This window comes from Carassius auratus, unplaced genomic scaffold (assembly GCF_003368295.1).
Source record: "Carassius auratus strain Wakin unplaced genomic scaffold, ASM336829v1 scaf_tig00033307, whole genome shotgun sequence".
NCBI lineage: Eukaryota > Metazoa > Chordata > Actinopteri > Cypriniformes > Cyprinidae > Carassius > Carassius auratus.
This window is the reverse complement of record NW_020526069.1, coordinates 258,235-279,889: the sequence shown is the minus strand read 5'-3', so window position 1 is coordinate 279,889 and position 21,655 is coordinate 258,235. Positions and strand designations below refer to the sequence as shown.

The window sequence follows — 21,655 nt, the reverse complement described above, 5'->3', positions numbered from 1 at the left end:
CTTTAAATATATATATATATATATATATATATATATATATATATATATATATATAAAAAGACAACAGGTTTGAGGTTCTAGCTAGGTCTGTGCTCAGATACTGTATCTCCAGTATGTTTAACCTTAGCAGTGAGTTTGCACTGGAAGGTGGATGTGTGCACCAAGTGATCAGATGGACCAAAATGACACAGACCGCACAAACGTAGTGAACACGAGGAAAACAGAGCGTGTTAGGAGTTGATCCAGGGGTGCTGTAGACACTCGGCAGCTGTGGCACGGTTCTCTGGGATGAACTCGAGCATGGTGAGCAGGAAGTCGCTGAATTGGGCTGCTTGATCCAGTGGCCACTCGTACTTCTCCAGCAGCACCTCGAACAGCCCCCATGGCTTCAGGTTAGAGATGTGCCTCAGCTCACCTACACACACACACACACACATGCAAAAACACTCCGATGCAAATTTAAGGGCGCTTGTTTTCTATGAAAGTGAACAAGTAGTCCAGCACTGTGTGAAGGAAAGTTGTGAATCCAGGATAAGGAATTAAGAAATATATACACAGACATATACATATATAAGCATCTTCTGATAAAACACATTTATGGCGCCTAATAACATTCTTGAGACTCTCTGTAGATTGATACGCATGTATCGACTAGACTGTATCCAAATAGATTATGTCTTCCTACTATGGACCACATGCCATTTCAAATGTCTTTTCACAGGAGACATAGGTTCAAGGGCATTTCAAGGGATTTTTATCTCTTGTCAGGTGAGAGATGCTACTCAATCAGGTGGGATTTGTCATTCTAAGTCGCACTGGACTATAAATCGCATTTATTTAGAACCAAGAACCAAGAAAACATTACCGTCTACAGCCGCGAGAGGGCGCTCTATGCTGCACAGTTGTAGACTACAGGAGCAATGGGCAGCATAAAGCGCCCTCTCGTGGCTGTAGATGGTAATGTTTTCTCTCGGTTAATTTTTCTTGGTTCATGTCAAATTAATTAATTTAATTAATAAAAATAAGTCGCAGGACCAGCCAAACGATGAAAAAAAGTGCGACTTATAGTCCGGAAAATACGGTACTAATATCCTGATTAGTCATCACACATTTGTGGAAAACCTTTTTGACTATGACCTGATGTCTAAATCTTATCTTGTTGGGCCATAAACACATGGTCTGCAAACCCCTTTTCCTTTGATTCTGAAGGGAAAGTGTCAGATTTCACCGCGACATTCTCTTGTAACTGAAACATCCAGAGCTCTTACCTCTTCGGCTGAAGTATTCTCTGGAGTATCGGCCTGACAGGGCGAAGTGTGGAGGAATGGGACCCAACAGCTCAATGATGTGAGCTATGTGATCTGGAAAACAACACAGCACATTGTAATCATTGCATAACCTAAAACGTTATTATATATTCATATTTCTGAAAGATGTCGGTCTCTTACACTCATCAAAGATGCTTTCATTTGATCAAAAACGACAGTGAAAACTAATAATGTGGAATATTTTTACAACTTGAAATAACTGCTTCTATTGTTCTAATTGTAATTTATTCCTTTGATCAAAGCTGAATTTTCAGCATCATTCCTCCAGTCTTCAGAGTCACATGATCCTTCAGAAATCATTCTAATATACTGCTCAATAAAGATTTCTTATTATCAACGTTGAAAACAGGGTAAAATGTTACTTTAGGGACTAATTCTCATTATTAATTATTAATATTAGCAAACATATGACTAGCATATTGGCTGTTAATTAATACTTATAAAGCGCATATGAATACTTTATTATGCATGACAATATTTCAGATCCTTTAACCCGACCCAACAACTAAACATGACAACTACCTTACTAACTATTAATAAGCAGCAAATTAGGAATCTGAGGCAAAAGTCATAGTTAAATTAGTCTGCAAACTAAAGTGCGATTGAAAAACAGTTGTGCCGCTTCGTATTTCGTAGAAACCGTGATACATATTTATTTATTTATTTTTTTGATGAAAAGAAAGTTCAAAAGAACAGCATTTACTTGAAATAGAAATATTTTTGTAAAAAGTAAGTCTTTACAGTTACTTTTGATCACTTTAACATATCCTTGCTGAATAAAATATTAATTTCTCAAAATAAATTAGTGAATATATATATTAAAGTTTTACCGATCCCAAACTTTTGAACGGTCAGCTCTGAGAAAAAGTATTTGAAAATGAGAACAAGTACTTCAATTATTTAATGAGCTGTCACTGTTCATAAGTAAAAAAAAATTTTATCACGCCAATAATAATATCCTGGGAGGAAGACCAAGAGAACGGACCTTCATCTCGAGTGTAGTCCTCTCCTGAGTGAGGCTCAAACAGATAGTCTCCGGTCGCCAACTCAAACGCCTGTGAAGACACATCATATATATGACACACAAGCAGGAAGTGCAAGTGTACATCCTGACCATTTTTTCATAGTCTTTAGGGAATAGTAGGTGTGAGATCCACACTGAATGAGTTCGTACCATACACGCAGTGCTCCATATGTCAGCCGGGGGTCCGTACTCGGCTCCGATCAGCACCTCCAGAGCTCGGTACTGACGCGTCTGGATGTCCTCAGTAAAGTGCTTGTGCTGATGAGGAGAGGACAGCAGTAAACATCACCAGCTGTGATCCAGAATTCACTTTCTGAATGCCTGGTATCGACGCACTGTACTCACCACCCAGCATGCATTGCCTAGGTCTGCAATCTTGATGCGTATTTTATCTGCGTTCTGAGTTTCTAGAGGATTCACTAAGAAATCAGCAGCAGAGTATGCTGGGGGACAAAAAAACAGACCGTTTTAGCATTGATGTCAAACGTTCAGCAGCACTAGAACTTCTCGGACATTTAAGATAAAAAGCTTACTGAAAGCAACGGTCGGATTACAGAAGTGAACATTTCATTCACTTACAAACCTTTAAAAACAGACATGCTTCAGTAGGTCATCAGCCACATTATTCAACGTATTGTTAAAGGGGGGGTGAAATGCTCGTTTTCACTCAATATCCTGTTAATCTTGAGAACCTATAGAGTAGTACTGCATCCTTCATAACTCCAAAAAGTCTTTAGTTTTATTATATTTATAAGAGAAAGATAGTCTGTACCGATTTTTCCCGGAAAACACAACCGGCTGGAGGCGTGACGTGTGGGCGGAGCTAAAGAATCACGAGCGCCAGTAGGCTTTTGCGTTGAGAGCGTTTGGATATTAGATATTAGATTAGATATTTTAAGCAGTTTTACTCACCGCCTGTGGTTCCAACACACGATCGTGAACCTTTTTCGTTGGGATTGCATTATCCTTAAGAAATAAACAATACGCAAACCCGTCGTCAAACTGGGCCTTGTTTGTAAAACAAGAATCTTCGAAATGCAGGGAACAAACCCAAACACTTGCACAACTCCGTTGATGCTCTGTAAAAATAAACTCCATCCACTGGTCCCTTAATGCTGTTTTTTCTTTGGTAATCTGTGCAGGGTTGTCTTGCCCTGGCAACCAAAAACACACTTCTTTTGTGACATTTGGTGACGCTCTCGCTCTGATCAGTGAACATCTGTGCTCTGCTATACAGGAGCGCGCGCTCTTCCGGCAGAAGTGCCCTCAGGACCCATATAAGGAAATTCCGCTCCATCTAACGTCACACAGAGCCATATTTAAAAAAAACTTTCCGAAACTTGTGACAAACCGGAAGGAGTATTTTTGGAACTTTGTCCATGTTTAGCATGGGAATTCAACTCTTTAACAGTGTAAAAAAACTCAGTATGCATGAAATAGCATTTCACCCCCCCTTTATATAACGGTTTCATTAGGAGATCCAAGTACACTGCAAATGACGTAATCAAGTCACACTCTCTCTGCTCGCAAACTACTTCAATATTTGTACAGTATTGTTCAAAATAATAGCAGTACAATGTGACTAACCAGAATAATCAAGGTTTTTCGTATATTTTTTTATTGTTACGTGGCAAACAAGTTACCAGTAGGTTCAGTAGATTCTCAGAAAACAAACGAGACCCAGCATTCATGATATGCACGCTCTTAAGGCTGTGCAATTGGGCAATTAGTTGAATTAGTTGAAAGGGGTGTGTTCAAAAAAATAGCAGTGTGGCATTCAATCACTGAGGTCATCAATTTTGTGAAGAAACAGGTGTGAATCAGGTGGCCCCTATTTAAGGATGAAGCCAACACTTGTTGAACATGCATTTGAAAGCTGAGGAAAATGGGTCGTTCAAGACATTGTTCAGAAGAACAGCGTACTTTGATTAAAAAGTTGATTAGAGAGGGGAAAACCTATAAAGAGGGGCAAAAAATGATAGGCTGTTCAGCTAAAATGATCTCCAATGCCTTAAAATGGAGAGCAAAACCAGAGAGACGTGGAAGAAAACGGAAGACAACCATCAAAATGGATAGAAGAATAACCAGAATGGCAAAGGCTCAGCCAATGATCACCTCCAGGATGATCAAAGACAGTCTGGAGTTACCTGTAAGTACTGTGACAGTTAGAAGACGTCTGTGTGAAGCTAATCTATTTTCAAGAATCCCCCGCAAAGTCCCTCTGTTAAAAAAAAGGCATGTGCAGAAGAGGTTGCAATTTGCCAAAGAACACATCAACTGGCCTAAAGAGAAATGGAGGAACATTTTGTGGACTGATGAGAGTAAAATTGTTCTTTTTGGGTCCAAGGGCCACAGGCAGTTTGTGAGACGACCCCCAAACTCTGAATTCAAGCCACAGTACACAGTGAAGACAGTGAAGCATGGAGGTGCAAGCATCATGATATGGGCATGTTTCTCCTACTATGGTGTTGGGCCTATTTATCGCATACCAGGGATCATGGATCAGTTTGCATATGTTAAAATACTTGAAGAGGTTATGTTGCCCTATGCTGAAGAGGACATGCCCTTGAAATGGTTGTTTCAACAAGACAATGACCCAAAACACACTAGTAAACGGGCAAAGTCTTGGTTCCAAACCAACAAAATTAATGTTATGGAGTGGCCAGCCCAATCTCCAGACCTTAATCCAATTGAGAACTTGTGGGGTGATATCAAAAATGCTGTTTCTGAAGCAAAACCAAGAAATGTGAATGAATTGTGGAATGTTGTTAAAGAATCATGGAGTGGAATAACAGCTGAGAGGTGCCACAAGTTGGTTGACTCCATGCCACACAGATGTCAAGCAGTTTTAAAAAACTGTGGTCATACAACTAAATATTAGTTTAGTGATTCACAGGATTGCTAAATCCCAGAAAAAAAAAATGTTTGTACAAAATAGTTTTGAGTTTGTACAGTCAAAGGTAGACACTGCTATTTTTTTGAACACACCCCTTTCAACTAATTGCCCAATTGCACAGCCTTAAGAGCGTGCATATCATGAATGCTGGGTCTTGTTTGTTTTCTGAGAATCTACTGAACCTACTGGTAACTTGTTTGCCACGTAGCAATAACAAATATACTAAAAACCTTGATTATTCTGGTTAGTCACATTGTACTGCTATTATTTTGAACAATACTGTATGCATAACACAAGGTAAAATATATTATTTCAATATACATTTATATTTAGACTTGCTTTATATCTATCCATCGTTTTACATTTTAATTGACCCATTTCACAGACTGTGACTGTGTGTATCCAGTTATTAACATCATAAATCTAGCCAATTTCCATAAAAAAAAAAGGTTCATGTAAATTTTTACACTCTATTTATTATAGTTATATTACCTTGCCGTTAAGTTACAGAGAATTAGCCACAGCTGCTGCGTGAGTGTTTTTAATACAACGGCTGATCTTACTCTCTTCTGACCACTGTAATCAATCTGTTCTTATTTTTTCTTCATAGAAAGGCTTTTTCTTATGCTACTGTTGCAAAAGGGAATGCAAAAATGATGTGTTGTAGTTTCTACAGAATTCTCATAACCACAGAAATGTGAAGAGGGACCTTTATGATGATACTTCATGGGATTGTAGTTCTTTCCCTTATTAAAGCCATTAAGTATACAGTATAATACCTGTCCTTTTTTCAGATTTTCAAACACTGTTTTGCTTAACTTACAGCTGGTTGGTTTAGTTCATGGTTTGTTATTTAGAGACTCTATTATCCCTATGTGAATAATGAATACTTGCAGAAGCAAGGCAGCTGTTGCACTCTATTGGTCGTTTTCCATCCAAAAAGCAGTGTACGTACTGTTGGGAGAGAGCAGTGAGCGCTCCGTGGAGTATCCAGACAGAGTGGACAGAGCCGACTCAGAGGTAGCGGACAGGATGGAGCCAGACATGCCGGACAGACCCGATCCAGGGCTGGAGAAGCGCAGGGGTCCGAAGCCGTTACAGCCCTCCTCCAACCACGACGAGCCTGATTCTGGACTGCGTTTATTCAGAGCTCCTACAGAGTGTCCATTACCGTTCACGTTCACTGTGACACACATAAAGTTTAAATTAAATCTGGCCTCATTTCAATAATAATCCTTTCTTAAGGTTCAAATGAAAATTAAAGCATCTTGGAGGAGCTAAAATCATCAGTCCATCAAAGTCTGCTTCAGAGATATTGGACTCTGGTCGTCAAAACTGAATAGATCATTTGTTGGAAAGTCTTTTCAACCAATTTTTCTAATTTAATCAGCAGTCATTTAAGCAACAATGTTGAGAAACAGAGCCATACTCTGTTTGAAAACTCCTCATATCATGGAAAAGATTTTGGTCAAATCACAATATGGTCATAAGTAGTTGAATCAAGGATCTTATAATGCTAAAATGTACAAAGTGTCAATATTTTAATTATAGTTTCATAGTTTAACAGTCAGATTCAGCAGAATGAAAATGAACACAGGGGTCTTGAGATGCTGTTTAATAAAAAAACTTATTTTAACTAAACAAAGCATCTAAAAACGCAACAAGAGGCTGAAAAAGTGATGACATGCACTGCATCAAAAACATCCATGTGGCACACGGACCAATGCACAAGTAAAAACCACACATCATTCACCTCCTCATAGCCCTTAGGTCCAAAAACTATGAGCTGTAAGATGAAAAATGTCTGCAAGCATGGTTATATTTAATCCTCATCCCTAATCACACATTTTCTGACCAATGAAATTCCAAAACTTTAGATCACACTAACAACATTTTATTTTTGTTACAATATTATTATTTGTGCTAAAAATTGTAAATCAAATACAATTTCCTAAACCTAAGAGTCATGAAAATTACCTATATGTCACTAAATATTCCACACTGATAAATAACTAAAGACAAATAAAAAAATCTGTAGAAAGATTGATGCAGCCTCTGGTTTTTTACATAAATCATTAACACATACAAAGCTTCATTCTCCCTAAAATTCATCTTAATGTCATTTTGCATGTCTGTAAATGGTTAATTAAATCAGTTCATTAATTAGACTTCCATTTGATGGCCATTAATGCTGGGTAATTCTGTTTACACAAATGAAAACACTTGAGTAAAAGTTGTTGTTGTTGTTCACTTTAAGACATTGGAGTGATGTTTTCTTTACTCAGGAGCAAGAGGAGACATGCATTATGGATGTCTCATTACCTTCGGTCTTGAAATATAGACAGAAATAAATAGAACTAATTTGACACAATTAATCTTGTTTATGTTTTTTCCTCCATATTATACATAATCTTTCAATTACTCACGGAATTCCCCAGAAGGAGTTTTAAAAAGCTTTTTAAATGTATTAAAAACAACTATTTCAGTACCTCATCTCACAAAGTAAATCAACCATTTTTGCATATTAATTCAACAGAATCATTAAAACATTAAATGATTCACTAGAGTTGATATAAATGTATCTCACTTTGTGCGTGTTCGTGGTCATCCTCTCCGTCCTCGCTGAGCCTCCAGAGCGCTCGTGTGTTTCCAGAAGCATCTGGCGGTAAAACTCCGTCCAGCTCCTCCATCCTCTGCAGGTCCAATAGCCGCTCGTCCAACAGACGCTGCTGCCGTTTGGCTTTCCTTTTCAACTTCTTCTTCTTATTCTTTGATAATTTACCCATCTAGATGCAAACACACGGGCAAAAAATAAAGTTTTAAAGTGCCGAATCAAAACAAAAACAAACAGCATGGAACACCAAGCTTTCAAAAAGTTTTAAAAAAGTTTCAAAAAGACCTTCTAAAACAATGTTAGCTGATGAACCTGTGCAATTATGATTATGTTTGCAATAGCAAACTAATCTCACACCTACTTTGGTGAGTATGTTCTCATACAAACATTACTCACTCTCAGGGCCATCCAATATGTAGATGACTTTGTTTGTTTTTATATTCAAAACAGATTTGGAGAATTTTTGCATTATATTTTTTGCTTGCCAATGGATCGGCTGCAGTGAATGGGTGCCGTCAGAATGAGAGTATAAACAGCTGATAAAAACACTTCAAACCATTGGTTCCAACTACCGTATTTTCCGGACTATAAGTCGCACTTTTTTTCATAGTTTGGCTGGTCCTGCGACTTATAAGTCAGGTGCGACTCATTTATCAAAATTAATTTGACATGAACCAAGAGAAATTAACTAAGAGAAATGAACCAAGAGAAAACATTACCGTCTCCAGCTGCCAGAGGGCGCTCTATGCTGCTCAGTGCTCCTGTAGTCTACACTAAAAACATAGAGCGCCCTCTTGTGGCTGGAGACGGTAATGATTTCTCTCGGTTCTTGGTTCTAAATAAATGCGATTTATAGTCCAGTGCGACTTATATGTTTTTTTCCTAATAATACGTATTTTTGGACAGGTGCGACTTATAGTCTGAAAAATACGGTAAAATATGAGTCTATAATCCATTATATTGCTTTCCAGTAAAAAAATAAATAAATGATATTTTCTGAATCAGAAGAGAAATAAAGTACAGATCAAGCACCGTTTACAAGTGACAACAATCTAAAGCGGTTCTAAACAAATATGCCAGTGGATGTGAGAGGACAACAGGGGATGTACTTTTTAACTGAAGGTAGTCTTATTATAGATTATGGACTGGTATTTTGGCCAGAAGTGACACTTTGAAGTTAAAATATCTAAATGATGTGTTCGTTCCTCACAAATATGCAGCTTTTCGGTTCACAAGATGTTAATTGATGGACTGGAGTGGTGTGGTTTACTTGTGGATTAATGTGATGTTTTTATCAGCTGTTTACACTCCCATTCTGACGGCACCCATTCACTGCAGAGGATCCAATGGTGGCAATTTGCTGGTTCAAATTCAACAACAAAAAAGGAAAATCACCACTGAGTCCTTAACTTAAACATGTAGCGTCAGGTTACTTCAAGGGATTGTCACTGAATTGTCCTTTCATGGGTCTCCAACCTTCATGGCATGCAGAAGGGTCATTTCATCTGGTTACAGAATCCAAACACTATGCATTCATGGTGATTTTCATGACATGTTGTCCAAGATCGCTTCTAAATGATTCACTCATTTTTGATACAATAAGCTTACACTGATGCAGTATAAAGTGAATTTTGCCACGGGGGATATCTGACACTACTGCGCCATTTTCAGCTCTGGGACTATTTTGGGATGGCAGCTCTGTTGCCATGTCTGTTGTCTGGCCGAGCAGTGACACATTCGATTTATTGAGTCCAGTCTTACAGGACTGACCTGATGAACTTCTGCCTCTGGCGCTGTCTGTAAAACTACTGCTGCTACTTAGAAATGAGTCTTACTGCTGTAGGTGCAGATATAGATATATGAGAGGTACTCAACTGTATTCCAGGAATCACGCTCTGGTTACTGTATATCACATAAATTGGGTCACTGTAATCTAATGGGGTCTGAAAGGTGCATGCAATAACGTCTGTTACAGAAACTGCACACAGTCTGGTGAATACGGGAGTAATGCTTTCTATGATATGAACAGAGGATTCAATCACTCAAAAGTTACAAACCTTTTAGATAATTTATGATGTGAATTAGCAACTGTTACACACATCAGAACATTTACAGGTGAAAAGATTAGAAAGAAGGTGATGCACAGAAGGAATCTAGATTGAAATAACTAAGATTAACTAAATTAAAATATGGAACAATTAAGAAGATGAAAAGCAGTTTTGCCGACCTAAAACATGTTAAGTCGTGCAGTTAAAATACTAGAGATAATCAGGATAATCATCTAGGTTTTAGGGAATTATTAGGCCATTTATTTAAGAAATCTGAAGGCATAATAATAATAATAAAGTTTTTTGGTTAACATAAGGTTATCAAATTGTCATCAATATATTTTTGCTGTTAGTAACATTAACAATAATAATAATTATAATAAATTGACCGAGGCATGCAGAAAAAAAAATCTGCTTTGATAATTACTTTTTCTTAAAGTTTTATGTACCAGCCATTCGTTAAGTATGAAATCTGTAGCCTAACATTTAATATAGAGCAAAACAAAGATTAAAATGCACTAGTAATTTTAATTATTATTTTAGTATTATTTTATCACAGCACTGAATATTATTCTTTTATTTTATTATTATTATTTTTTTATTTCTTATTAAAAGCCAGTTAAGCATATTGGGTTTCGGGCACTTTAAACATAAAATTCATTACCTGTTTTGGTCTTAAAAATGAAATACCTTCCAAGAATATAACACTGTCCAAAGCTAATCATTTTGAGATATCTTGTTCTTTTCTACATTTCTTTCTTCAGTGGTGTAGACAGCCTTGCTTTTTGCCATTCAACTCATTTATATTCAGAAGAGAGGAATATGTGACAGTAATTCGTGAAATCACGCAAAACCATGCAGAGGTGGTGGCTGAAATGAGAAAAGCAGAATACAGGCAGCGGGAACACAGCGGCTCTCTGTCTGGCTGTCATGACGGGAGAAAAGATAATGCTCCCATCTGAGAACAGCTTACTGCACTGCCCTTTTCTCACTTCTAAAATAGTCTTCTTTCACTTTTCTTCTAAAGAATAAAAGGGGGAAATGAATTGAAATGCAGAATGATCAGATGAAGAAAGCTAGCTAGCTGGTTTAATGCTCCAGCATGCAGACACCTTTGAAAGGTCTAATATTGTTAGTGAGCAGTTAACGGTGTAAAATCAACACAACTGTGGGACGGAAAAGAGCATCAAGACCAAATCCACTGACTGGGTGAAACCAAAAGAAATGCTTTATTAAAACATATACTCTTATGTGCGTTTACACCCGCTTAAGATCAGTTATCAGTCAATTCGGTGCATTCAAGCACATTTTGAGCATAGGTGGCATTCTCTTTCCCAAAATCAGTGGATCTGACCACAGCCATGGAGATTTGCCCCTTTCTCAGAAGTTCATGCCTGTCTATCTACATAGGCAAGGGTGGGTTAGGGTACAGCAGGCAGATTAAAACAATCATGTGTCATTTTCACCAGGACAAACTACATCCTCTCTGTATTTCAGCAGGCACAACTCTGAACGTACCTGTTTTTCCCTTGGGGCCGTGCTAACTGCCGTCAGAACAGAAGAGGAAAGAGGGAAGGGACAGAAAACCACAATGATGATAATTATAATAATTTAAAAGAAAAAGAAAACAGAGAAAGAAAAGATAGGACACCAGTTAGAAACCAAACAGACGACAGAGAAGAAATGAGAAATGATTGGCATATTCACCACAGAAGCAGAGGAGAAATGACGACCAGCATGCACATCTGTAGTCGATTAAGCGTTGAAAGCACATCCAAATGACTTTCTTATATGCTTTCTTACATTTAAAACTTAAGCTTAATTAAATAAACCCTGATTCTATGACCTGGACTCAATCGTTGAGGAGAAAACAACTGTGTGATTCGGCTAAAATCCACAGGAAGGTAAATCTGTACGAAAAATACTGTCCATCACTGCTGTAAAGCAGCGACTTGGTTCTATCCATCAGTTGTTTATTGGAAAAATCTTTATGCAGAGCTGTAGGCAGATCTGAACGCAAGCTTGAAATCGTCTGTACAAAAGAGTTTTGTTTTAAAAAGACTCAAAGATTGGAGAAGTCTGATGTACGTCACTAGAGAGAAACCTGACCAAAACTACAAGGTCAATGAAATTCAGAGCAAGATCAAAAACTTGAATTTAGAAAACAGATAGGGAGAACTCTTGAAATTAAAATGAAATTCATAAATGAACTCGCAACCGTTTCATTCACATGTAAATATCTTAATATCGAAGAAAACAAAATCACTATAGTTCAAGTGTAAAGTCAAGAAAGATGCTTAAATCTGATTCAAAGGTATACAAATACAAATACACAGAGACGAAGGCAAATTCAGTCCAGTCACACACTGAAGAAAAAAAACTACAAATTTATCAGCAATTCATCAAACCTATAGAATTATATTTGATTTTAAAAAATGAACGTAACTTTTTCACAAACTATCAAAAATCTGCCATTACAAAAGAAGAAAACCACAATGAAAATTAAAAAATTAACTCAGTCGCACAAATTTAACAGACTCTTCAAATATGCTTCATTCTTTGTTAATGTTTTTCAAAGATTCGTTTTCGCTAATCGTGGATTCCGAATGGATTGCCACAGATTTCGCTTACGCTTCGCAGTTTTTCGTTTGGTGTTTTGACACAAACCTCTCGTGGGGGTGGGCTTAACAGTGATCTACTCTGAATGGATAGTGAGCTTTTGATGGACAGGTGCTCTCTGACCAGGAAGTACAGACGCACTCAGTGGTGCGCATAATGGAAAGCTCTCGCTGTGATTTGAATGTAATATTTCATGCTTTTTATTACTAAATATGTAAAAAAAAAAATTCATTTTCATTGTGTTTTTCTTCTTTTGTAATGGCATATTTTTGACAGTTTCTGAAAAAGTTACGTTCATTTATTTAGAAATAAAAATAATTCCATACAAACCAATCTAAAGTCTGCTTACACTGTCTAAACCACAAGCAACAAAATTAACTGCATCACAGTGATCAAGGCTGGAAGTGAGACAGAACTAGAAACTCCCATCAGACAGCTTGATTATACAGACACGCAACTGACTTCCTAAATAACTTTTAGGGACTTTGTGTATCCCTTGTTTATGTCATTGTATGCTTTTCATCATTTTATATGAATACAATTTATAACATTTCTTTATATATTGTCTATTTAATAATGAATGCATTTATTATGCAAGCATTAAATGAGTCATACATAAGTCTAAAGGGAGTGTTATGTATGTCTCACGTGATACTAAGATGAGTTCATGGGAGTCACACACTAAAAATAAAAAACTATACCGGAGGAGCCAGAAGGGGGCGGAGCTCCAGCCTTCTGCCATAGCGTGGCTTCTGCTGCCAGCCGTCTCACATACACCTCATTGACATCCAGAAGGATATTCTCTGGCTTTATGTCTGTGTGGATGATCTTGCATTTCGTGTGCAAGTAATCCAAGCCCTCGAGAACCTGAAGAGGAGAAATAAGACACGTATAAATCACTCCCACGGTTTTGATGGAGCTACAATGTTTATACCGCACACTGGTAAAAACAAGTCTGAGAAATTGTTTTTGCTATTTGACTGGACAATATGACTGTAAAACAGACGCACCTGTCTGAGAATGCTCTTCACACAGACCAGAGGCAAACCCATGTAGTTGGATTTGATGATCCATTTCAACAGCTGGTGACCGAGCACCTCTAGTACCATACACACATCTGAGAGGTCAACGAGTCAAGGACAGAGTCTGTGATTAATAAACCACAATTGGACAGCGACGGAAATATGATGTCGCCGTGTGGATGTCCCAAAGCAAATGAGCAGCACAGTTTCATCTGCTATAGATACTCAATCGCCAGTAATACTCTTGGGATTTTCAGCATCTGCCATCTCACTATATGTGGAAACTATATATGAACTTCCTCCTCAAGAGTTCCTCTAAAAATTCAGTTCACAAGCTTTTCCCCATTTCATTTGATGATTTATTTTTTTTGTTTGTAAAATACATATAACAAACCACCTAAATAAACATTCTTTAACCTTAAGAAGTGATGAGAGCAATATATTACTATTACTACTTTATTTACTCTATTAAAATGTATAATAAAAATACGTTGGAAAAAATGCAATTTGTGCAGAACGTTATTTGACAAAAATAAAATGTATTCTAAAAAATGTAAATATTCTGTGTAAAGATATACCGTATTTTTCGGACTATAAGTCGCAACTAAGCATAAATCGCATCAGTCCAAAAATACGTCATGATGAGGGAAAAAAAATATACAAGTCGCACTGGACTATAAGTTGCATTTATTTAGAACCAAGAACCAAGAGAAAACATTACCATCTACAGCCGCGAGAGGACGCTCAATGCTGCTCAGTGTAGGCTACAGGAGCAGTGAGCAGCATCTCTGGCAGCATAGAGCGCCCTCTCGTGGCTGTAGACGGTAATGTTTTCTCTTGGTTCATGTCAAATTAATTTTGATAAGTCGCACCTGACTAGAAGTCACAGGACCAGCCAAACTATGAAAAAAAGTGCGACTTATAGTCCAGAAATAATTGATTATGCTTTACATGCTTTTTTATTTTTAACACTTAAATAACACATTAAAAGGAAAAAAATAAAACACTGAAAAAAAAAAATGAAATTTGTGAGGAAAAAAAGATTTCATAAGGTCTGAGTAGAATGAAACAAACCAAGAAATCTCGAATTTGAATAACAAAACAGTATTCGCTTGAAAGTCGCACCAACATGAGCATGTGATGCAAGCAGTGAAGGATACGAACACCATTGACACCAGAGATTTTAAAATCATCAATAAGCTGAACGATCCTCTCTCGTTTGGGGTCTGTGGGGTCGCTGTCTCGCACCTGAGGAAAAATTGTCATAATACATATCTTTTTTTTTTTTTTTTTATAAAAAATGCTAATGTATTCAGTTCCCAGACTTACACATTTCAGTAGTTTAATCTCATCTAGTGCAGTCTCAGTGTAGTGCTGGGCACTTTTAACCACTTTCAGAGCCACAAATCTTTTCCGCCTACAGACAAATGTCATATATTGTTGAATTCAAACAGACAGTCAAACAGCATGTCAATGCATGACAATCCATACACAACTATCTGGCTGACAATCCATAATCTGACATCGGCTTACATCTCAATATTTAGAGATTGTGCATCTAGTTCCAGCAGTTTAATCCCAGGGATTAGGACTCACGTTCATACAACATAAAAATACTCACTGTAGATCCCAGCACAGCCATACAGTGGAGAAATGGCCCCATCCCAATTTCCTGACCACATGATATCTGCCATTAAACAGGTCTCCAATCTTCACTGGATAATACCCTCCTGAAAAAAAAAAATTTATATTGTCACATAACATGCATTCAGCCAGTCATTATATGTTACTATTGCTGCATTAAAATACATAGCAGCTATTTTACAACAGCTTCAAATGTCATCCAATCAGAATTCAGAGATGGAGCTAGGTCTGCACGATAATAGTTAAACTGATAATCACAATTATTTTGATTAGGGGTGCTCCGATCACGATCGGCCGATCGTTAATGCGCATCTCATCAGTAAAGCCAGTTCTCGAATCAGCGGTTAATTCCATCAGGTGCATGATTTCACATAGAGCAGCTGTTACTACACACACAGAGCTGTTGTTAACTGAGAAGATGCGCCAATAAACGCTGAAAATGAAGTGGATTTGCGCATCTTCTCTATTAACAATGGCTCTGTGTAGTATCAGCTGCTCTATGTGAAATCACGCACCTGATGGAATTAACCGCTGATTCGAGAACCGGCTTTATTGACGAAATGCGCATTAACGATCGGCTGATCGTGATCGGAGCACCCCTAATCAAAATAATTGTGATTATCAGTTTAACCATTATCGTGCAGACCTAGCTCCATCTCTGAATTCTGATTGGATGACATTTGAAGCTGTTGTAAAATAGCTGCTATGTATTTTAATAGCACCCCTAATTTTGATTAAAATTATAATCACGAGTATTAATAATGATTATTCTATCCTGCTGAAAAAAAAAAACGGCTAAAACCAGCCTAAACTAAATTGGTTTTAGTTGGTCTCCCAGCTTGGTCAAACTGGTTTTAGCTGGATGTTCCAGATATTCTCCCAGCGTAACCAGCTAAGGAAATGGTCAAAACCCCTCTAAAACCAGCCTTCTGACCAGTTTGACCAGCAAAGACTGAGCTGGATGACCAACTTAAATCAGGCAGGTTTTAGCGTTGTTGTTTTTTTTTTCCAGCAGGGAAATGCAATAACATTTCATGTGTCCTTTAACCAACCTCCACTGACTATACTCTGACTTCATTTAACCAACTATGATAATACAGAACTCATGGCTTTGGTTAGTGTTTTGTCATCTGTATTCACATTAGGGCTGCACGATGTGTCGTTTAAGCATCGATATCGCGATGTACGAATCCACGATAGTCACATCGCAGGATGTGCAATGTAGGCTGTCGTAGTTGATCCGTTTTTCATAGAGAGCAAGCGCGCGAGAGAGAGAGAGAGCAAGAGAGAGAGCGAGAGAGAGAGAGAGCAAGAGAGAGAGCGCGAGAGAGACAGCGAGAGAGAGAGAGAGAGAGCGCAAGAGAGAGAGAAAGAGAGAGAGAGAGAGAGAGCGCGAGCCCCGGCCGCACGCTCACCGTCTTCAAACAACACGAGCGCTGTCTTGCTCTCTCTCCCTCGCGCATATTAATCAATTGACACGATGGTGTCGATGTTTAAATCATTTAAAATGAGAATGTAAGTGTGTTCACCCCATTTTTGTTTGTAAGAAAAATTAGATTCGATTTCATAATCGCAATATATATCGCAGAAAAATAAAATATCGCAATGTCATTTTGTCATTGTCACACCCGGAGCAGTGAAAATTAACATTGCCATACCATTTTCTACACGAAAACTGCGAGACTCTTAATATAAATTACAATTCCAATTTATGTACATTTTCCCCCATTGTAGTGTCTCAGGTAGGAAAAGCGCATTTATTCCTCAAACACAATAGATCCATTATTGAAACTCAGTGAAAGTTTGATCATGGCACATTTGGTAACACAAACAGTACAAATGGCTTGTGAAAAACCACACATTGTCTATATGACACTTTCATGTAAGCAGAATATCACTGTGGAGAGATCGCTAAACTCATCAGCGCTTGTTCCGCCATCAGTGAGCGCACACCGGGTTGCCAGATTGCACAAATTAAATAAAACATTGGGCAGAAAGTGTATCCTTAAAGGAGAAAAGCTCAGTTTTAGGGCTTAAAGCTATTCACATCTGGCAACTATAAGCATGAACGCTAGTGAAGACTTGTTAGCAATGCAAGATAACGCAAATGCCAAATTAAACACACGTTTCAAGATTAATAACGAGCCGGCCAATATCGTGACGATTATTTTTAATTAATTGAGAAAGGTAGATATCGTTATCGAGATTAAAATACGAAATACGAAAATACGTGCAGCCCTAGATAGAGCTATTTGTTTTGTAATATTAGCTTTATAATAGTAGCCAGTTCTAAATCTTTTATTTCCAAAAAGTGAGGCTGTTTTTGCACCAGGATTATTAGCATTAACTAAAAACATTTTTAAATATAGAATAAAATCTTAATATTATATAAAAATTCAAACTAAACGAAAATCTTTAAATGCGGCCTTGGTAACTAAATGAAAATTTCTGGAAATAAAAACTAAAACTGAAATAAAAATAAATTAAACCTAAACAATAATAGTTAAAATCATTAACAACATTACTAAAAACTCAACTGAAATTAAAAAAAGTGAAAATACATCTGATTCAATATAAAAGTGTAAAAAAAAAACTATAATAGTTCATAAATAATGCTAGATTACAACAGTTTTGCACTGATACCAGATTTTTTTTATTTTTATGAATATTATAATTTTTTGGTTTGCATTAATAATGTTCCAAATAAAAACAGAAAATTATGAAATGAAGGGCTTTTTTTGTAATTGGAAAGTAATTAATTCACTGGATTATATAAAAAAAAAGAAATTTTTAAATGGTTATGTAATACATTAAATATTTTATTAAATTTTCAGCAAAATTAACTGTTTAGAGATCATAGACTGTATAAAAACATGGACGTAGTCTCCGTGATATCACCCATTGGTTTCCGAAGAGCGATTTTGAAACTAAAAGTAGGCAGAGGTGTCTGTCACCATCTTGGCAGCACATCACCGAGCATCACTCCTGGATAATCGAAAATTGGCAAAAATGCGGGAGCTGGTTGCTGAAACCACGCCCACCTTCCTCGACTGCGGTGACAGCAGCGGCAATCCACCTGTCACTCAAGTTGCTGAGCCCTTAATGATGCAGAACTTTAAGGCTTAATATAATTTAAACGGATGAGTTATAAAAAAAAAAAATCACCCACCCTCACAGTTGTCACAGAGGGCTGAATTAGCTATATAGACCAAAATAATTTTTTGTACCAGGCTGTCAACATTTTTTTTTTTTGCTGTAGATTTGGGCATTTTAACATGAGGAGTCTATGGGGTTGACTCCCTTTTACAGCCAGCCTCAAGTGGACAGTCGATGAATTGCAGTTTTAGTCACTTCGCGTTAGTTTCAAGAAAGGGAGCGGAAGATTGCCGCTTGGATGAGATACATTTCATTAGTGTGATTTATATACCAGTGTATATATTTTTCCACATTATGTATCGGTGATACCGCCTCTTTAAGTAGAACAACTTCATATTTTGATAATGACTTTATAAGGATAAATAAGTATCATTAAAATCATCTATAAAGCAACAATTTCTTATGATCATCCTACCTTCACAGTAATCTGACGGATTCTCTTGCTCCTCATCATCTGACCCGAGTAATTCTGCTGGGGGTGGGGAAAAGTCTGGAGGGGGAGGGCTCAGAGCTTGTGGTGGGATCGTCTGATTGGCCGGGGCCTGTGGAGTGGGAGGAGTCGTGGAGAGAACAGCAGGTAGAACCAGTGAAGGTGCTGTGGGAGTGGAAGATGTGTCTGGAGACGAGAGGACACTGGGTGAGGAAACCACTGTGATGGGAACGGAGTGAGGGATGGGGGCCGGAGGCTGCAGGTCTGGGGGACTCTGGGAAAGGTTTAACGGGGGCGTCGGGGGCGACTCTGGAGGGGTGGTGCATCTGCGGATGGTGAGGATGTGGCACAGTTCATCGGAGGAGGGGATCTGGGGTCTGTAGAGCAAGAAATGAAAGAAGAAGATAAGATTTTAAATACATCATCTGGTGGCTGACATCCTGTGTGAAAATTTTCTACAAAACATCACTTATCCGTCATCTATAGCCCCTTTCACACTGCGATTCCGGCAAATACATGGGTAATGTGTCCCGGCAATTGTTCCCGGGTCGCTAGATTTTACACTTTCACACTGCCAGTGATGACCCGGTATATGTGCGTGCGTTCACACACAACCCGTAAAGGTCCCGTAAAGACACGTGACATCAGGGCGTGACGTGTAATGTACGAGTCGAAAACGTTAGGCACGATATACTTTAACTGAAGCTAGCGAACGATCTCAGCTTCAGCGCGGAAAGTGAGGAACTAACTTATCTCCATTTCATTACTGTTTGCACAAATTAATCCCAGGACATGTTTGCTTTCCCACAGAAGGCACCCCGGCAATGTTCCGGCAATTTGCCAGGTCCGACATACAGTGTGAAAGGGGCTTATGGAAAACGCAGCTATGTTTAAAGAAGCAGAATGTTACTATTTATAATCAAGAATCCCTGATGACAACTCCATAATTCTACTACTTTTCATAAGCAATCTCCAGCTGTGCCTTTCATATCTAGGGCTTTTGATTTCATTCAAAGCACAGTCTTCAACCATCTGTGCAATTCAAAACATCAATGCACCATCTTAATATAAAGCCACACTGTGTCTCAGTCTATCTAGCTGTTATTAAATGGCCAATAAGTACATCTAAAGGGGTTAGCAACTTTGGCCAACCAATATCGGTTAAGAGCAGTGTGGCTAATACAATGGCCAACATAAACATATAATGTGTTATGCACACGCTATAATGCACAAGAACATTCAGACATCGGGGCTACAGAGTGAAGTTCATGTCCACTGTGATAAGAGAAGAGGTAAGTAGAATTATTGTTATTATTATTATTCAAAAAACGTCAGAATTTAGAAGTAAAAGGCTCAATGTACTGTAAGTAATAGGTTTATGTTTTCAAAAGTCTAATTTGTCATAAAGCTGAGACTATGATGACACGGCTGAAATTTATTTTAGTAATGAAACTGAAGTTCACTGGCCGGATTGCTTCTGAATCACTATTGACTGAATCCTGCAAATGTTACTGACACCAAATAAGACATTTAAATTGGAGAAATAAAAAACAAAAAGCTGAAGGTGTAAATATAATGTCTTCTTAAAACTAAGATACTAAGAACACGGGATATTTATGTAGGGGAAGCACATACACATCCACTCTTACTCTGTGCATCTTCATGCTATTTTGGCCTACTTTTGAGTGCTGCTAATGCAATTGAATCACTTGCATTTCTCCTTATTTGACTATATTTTAATATATATTTTGACTATAATTTTGACCAATATCTGAACAGAACTGTGGTCCTTATGATATGTATCTAATGTGTATTGTTTTCCAAGGGTGTGTTAAAATAGGTTGCACATGCATGGACCGGGAGGGAGGGCCATGAGTCAATATGCTTATCTGGAGAAGTGACTCCCATGGCCACCCTCCTATATATTTTTAGCAGCATCTCACAGAGCAGAAACCCAGATCTGGATCATGCCCAGCTAGACACACTCACCCCAGCTCCAAACTAGAAATCTCCAGTGCTCCTGCCGCTGCTTTGCGGTGCTTCTTGTTTTTCTTCTTCTGCTTTTTGCCGTGGCTGTTCAGGGGAAGGCTGTTATCGCTGCTGGATACTGCCATGCATCAAAGAGAATGTCATATAACATAATACATATTAGACATGCTGTTATAGACACCCCACCCCCAATTCACTACTAATGGAGGACAATCCACCAACAAAATCAAGGATATCACAAATGTCAGCAGGATACAGGACTTTATTAATCCCATGCATTTATCAATAAACAAGTGAATACTTAATTTTTTTTTTGAAAAAACAAACATTAGATCCTCTAAACGTGCTCAGGCTTAGCTTTACAGCTAACACGGGCTCTAGTCATCAAAACAAGCGTCCTTTTAACCCGGCAAGCCGACATTGTTGAATTTATCCTCAGGAAACATAATACATCCACAGACATGAATATATTTAGGGTTGTTCGACTGGTTTTTAATGAAAACACTCACCGTTCATCGATATCATCGGGACAGCTGTCACCTCACGCACATTCGCCTCGGTTGGTTCTGCGCATGCGCATTCGGACAGCGCTGTGTTGACAGCATCTCGTGCGGTTGAAAAGGCACTGCGCGAGGACAACGGGGCCCGCAACAACGTGCAGGCTGCACAGATCCTTATATTTTCTTATCATCATGCACATAAATAAACGTCGAACAAAATTTATTTTTTTTAACCCACTTAAGGCACTATTTTATTCAAAATTAGTGGGACAGAACAATTTTTACTTAAAATTGTTCAGAACAAAAATCTTTTTTTTATTTCTGCCAAAATGTCAGACCTCATCAAGCATTAAAGGAATCGTTCACCCAAAAATGAAAAATGTTG

General features: G+C 37.9%; 1 protein-coding gene across 1 annotated transcript; it reads right to left on the bottom strand.

Annotated features, from left to right (window-relative positions):
- Positions 1 to 60: 60 nt before the first annotated feature.
- On the bottom strand, positions 61 to 21,373 carry LOC113081177 (SRSF protein kinase 3-like). Its single transcript, XM_026253236.1, has 16 exons — positions 21,280 to 21,373; positions 20,771 to 20,888; positions 18,767 to 19,158; positions 15,173 to 15,281; positions 14,881 to 14,968; positions 14,712 to 14,799; positions 13,540 to 13,646; positions 13,231 to 13,396; positions 11,429 to 11,454; positions 7,836 to 8,034; positions 6,204 to 6,431; positions 2,698 to 2,795; positions 2,503 to 2,610; positions 2,314 to 2,383; positions 1,269 to 1,361; positions 61 to 415 (listed from the first exon to the last, which is right to left on the bottom strand). Exons 1-16 carry the CDS (start codon positions 21,293 to 21,295, stop codon positions 231 to 233), a joined length of 2,091 nt encoding a protein of 696 aa, XP_026109021.1. The 5' UTR covers positions 21,296 to 21,373; the 3' UTR covers positions 61 to 230.
- Between the last annotated feature and the right edge of the window lie 282 nt (positions 21,374 to 21,655).